At 63.3% G+C, this 3,495-nt stretch overlaps 1 protein-coding gene across 3 annotated transcripts in view; it reads right to left on the minus strand.

Annotated features, from left to right (window-relative positions):
• Cdhr5 (cadherin-related family member 5) overlaps positions 1–2,212 on the minus strand; it is a 14,514-nt gene extending 12,302 nt beyond the window's left edge. For all 3 annotated transcript variants that reach the window (XM_013033329.1, XM_013033328.1, XM_013033330.1), the window contains exons 1-4: positions 1,921–2,212; positions 1,660–1,835; positions 1,362–1,412; positions 48–140 (exon numbers count right to left, since the gene is read on the minus strand). In XM_013033329.1, the coding sequence (XP_012888783.1) occupies positions 48–140; positions 1,362–1,412; positions 1,660–1,835; positions 1,921–2,014 (414 nt within the window). In that variant the 5' untranslated portion in view covers positions 2,015–2,212. The remainder of the gene's footprint in view (positions 1–47; positions 141–1,361; positions 1,413–1,659; positions 1,836–1,920) is intronic.
• Positions 2,213–3,495: the final 1,283 nt, after the last annotated feature.

Consider the following 3,495-nt stretch of genomic DNA (forward strand, 5'->3'; position numbering starts at 1 on the left):
GCCAGCCCCGCCCCTGCCCAGCCAGCCCCGCCCTGCTCAGGGCTCACCTCAGTCACGTTCCACTCCTTGGAGGTAAAGGGGAACTCTGGCGCGTTGTCATTGACGTCTTGCACCACCACTAGCACCCTGAAGTTTGTCACCTGTGGGGCATCGGCACACCGGGCACACCGCCTTGTCCCCTGCCCCAGCCTGGCTGGGGGCTGTTCTAGCACCCATCAGTCACTCAATCCTGCCACTGGTACCTGTGAGCTCCTGTCCCAGCACGGACTCATAGACCTTAAGTAAGGCCTGACTTCGGGGCTGGGAAGGTGGCTCAGTGGTAGAGCGCTTGCTTGCATGCCTGAGGCCCTGGGTTCAATTCCTCAGCACCACATAAGCAAAAAGAAAAAAGCCAGAAATGGTGCTGTGGCTCAAGTGGTAGAGCACCAGCCTTGAGCTGAAGAGCTGAGAGACAGCACCCAGGCCTAGAGTTCAGGCCCCACGACCAGACCCCCCCCCAAAAAAAAAAGAAAACAAAAAGTAGGTGGGCTGATCCTAGCTACTCAGAAGGCCGAGATCTGAGGGCTGAGGTTCCAAGCTAGCAGGGGAGGAAAATCCATGAGACTCTTATCTCCTACCATGAGAAAACCAGAAGTGGCGCTGTGGCTCCAAGTGGGAGAGCGCTAGCCTTGAGGCTGAGGGACAGCGCCCAGGCCCAGAGTCCTGGAAAGGCCTGAGCAAGGCTTGGATTGCTTGGCTTACGGGGAGTGGGTGCTCTCCACAGGAAGAGATGATTGATGTGGACCAGGGACAGAAAGGGGAGGCCTGCAGGGCTGTGAAACAGGATGGGCCAGTGTGGGAGGTGGAGAGAGGGAGGGAAGGGGGCCGGGCAAGAACAGAGGCTGAGCTGGGCACTGGAGGCTCACGCTTGTAATCCTAGCTACTCAGGAGGCTGAGATCTGAGGATCATGGTTCAAAGCCAGCCCGGGCAGGAAAGTCCGTGAGACTCTTATCTCCAATAAACCACTAGAAAACTGGAAGTGGCACTGTGGCTCAAGCGGTAGAGCACTAGCCTTGAGCTGAAGAGCACAGGGACATCGCCCAGGCCCAGAGTTCAAGCCCCACGACTGACACACACACACACAAAAAAAAAGAACAGAGGCGGCCACAGTGACTGGCAGGTGAAGAGGCACCAGTGCCTGGGTGAGGAACGGGTGTCTAGGTGTCTAGGGCAGATGGGCAGACCAGTCCTAGCTGGGGGCGGAGTGGGCGTGGCCCGCAGAGGGCTGACATTTGGAAACACTGGAATGAGGTCACTGAGGAGCAGCCTTGGGGTCCCCTGAAGCAGAGGGCAGGGGCGGGGGGGGGGCGGGGGCACTCACCACTGAGCTTCCCCTTTTGCATATTATGTGCGCCTCCAGTATCGGGGTTTCCTGGGAGGCAGATGGGTTTTGTGAGTCACCTGCCCCCGGGTACCCCCGTGCGTGGTAGATCCCTGGACAGCAGGCTCCTGGAAGCCTGGTCCCTATGCCCCGCCCCTCAGGGCCAGCCTGGGCCCAAAGGGCTTTGCTGCCTGAGGGCAGCTGGGGGGCCAAAGGGCACAGAAGCCTTATTCCCTCACACACCGTACTTCTCCAGACAAAGGGGGCCCCCCGCCCCTGCCCAGCCAGCTTACCGCACCTCATAATCCAGAGTTGTGTTGAGAAACAGCTGGTTTCCTCGGATTTCAAATGCCAAGGGGGTGGACAAGTCACTCAGCTCCACATGCTGGCCCAGTGGGACAGTGATATTTGCCAGGGGCCCAGTAATATTTGTGTTCTCCTCCAGCTGGAAGTAAGACTGGCTCACAGTGCAGACTGGAACGCGGGGGAGAAAAGGTGGATGCCACCCAGCCCCACCCCTGCCCCAGCCAGCTCGCCACCGCCCCTCTCCAGCGCGTACCCTGAGCCTGGGCAGCCGCTCCTGGGGCTCGGCCCAGCAGTGCTAAGAGCAGCGGCAGCAGGAGGGGAGGCCCCAGAAGAGCCAGGGCCCCCATCTTGGTGCCGGTCGCTGGCGGAAGGGCCCAGCCTCTCTGGCGTCTGTCGGTGGCTGGTGCAGGTCCTGCCTTGGTGACCTTCGCCCCTGCTGGGCACCTCCCGGATTTATGATTCTTTACAACCGGCCCTCTACCAAGGGGGACTCCGCAGGCCGGCACCAGCCAGAGTTGGACATTCAGGGCTCAGCCAGAAGAAAGAGCTGTGAGGGGCCAGGGAGGGAACTGGGAGGGCTGGGAGGCAAAGCTGGGCAGGGTTGCGGGGGGGGGGGGGGGGGGGGCAGGGCTGGGCTGGGGCTGGAGGCTGAGGGTCAGGCAGGGGTTCCGGGAAGCTGGGCGGGAAGCTGGGCGGAGCTGAGAGCCAGAGCTGGGCAGGGCTGGGGAGATGGGGCAGAGCTGGGGCAGGGGCCTAGACTTTTGCCTTGGATTTGCTGTCCCTGTCTTAGGCAGCCTCTGGCTCTTCCCTAGAGGTCCTTTGGGGACAATTTTAAGGCTGTTTCTTGGGGTTCTCTTGGAGGCCCTCTGTGCCCTTGGTGCACAGGAAGTGTACCAGCAACCTGGGGTGCCGGGCAGGGCTATAATGAAGTACAGACAGGGGCCTTGGGCAGTGGCCGGAGCCCCAGAGCAGGCCAGGAACTGGTGAAGTCGCAGGCCCAGACAGGACCTGCCCTGACCTGGTCTTTCTGGCCCTCAAGCCTCCTCCCTGTGTGAGCTGGGGAGAGCTGGCTGGGAGGGGTCAGCGGGCCCACGGGGCCTCTAGCCGGCCTGTGTGTGCCCCTCGCTAAGGGGAATGAGTGAGCCAGCCCCCAGCCCGTCCATCTACCCACATCACTGTCAGTCCTTCCCCTTCTCCTGGACACAGGCAGCCCCCTGCCGTCTGTCCTCCTGCGGCAGGTGAGCCCCGGCCCGCACAGCCTCCCCTCTCCTGCCTGCGCACAGGTGCCTCTGGGTAGGAGCTGGGGACACCTCCTAACCCTGCGCACAAAGTTGGTGGCCCGGGGCCCAGGCCCGGGGGCCACTGAGGGACCCCTGAACCAGTGTCCGGCTGGCCGGCCGGCCTCCGGGTTTGAGGGACAGCCCGGCGGCCACAGTCCTTCCTTGGGGTGCACAGGGCCCCCCTCCACCCGACGGCCTCACTGTGCAGGGCCGCCCCGACTTTATGGGACGGTGCACGCTGGACTCGGAGGACCAGGGTCTGGGTCTCTCTTTTATTGGTGTCAAGTACAACGCCCCCCCTTCCCGGGCATTCCTCTTCATTCCTCATCTGGGCTGCCTCCTCACTTCCGGCCACTCCGCAGCCATGCCCGGAGGCGGACCGGCAGACCAGGCCCTGCCCAGGGCCGGCCTCCGGAGCGTCCTGCAGGGTGGAGCACAGGGCACTGGTCAGGCCTGGCCAGGGCAGCGCCGCCGGGGAGGGGAGGGGCCTAGCGGGGAGAGGCGTGGTCCGGAGGGGCGTGGCCAGGAGAGGGGAGGGGCCCGGAGGG

This window comes from Dipodomys ordii, unplaced genomic scaffold, assembly GCF_000151885.1.
Source record: "Dipodomys ordii isolate 6190 unplaced genomic scaffold, Dord_2.0 Scaffold166, whole genome shotgun sequence".
Classification (NCBI taxonomy): Eukaryota; Metazoa; Chordata; class Mammalia; order Rodentia; family Heteromyidae; genus Dipodomys; species Dipodomys ordii.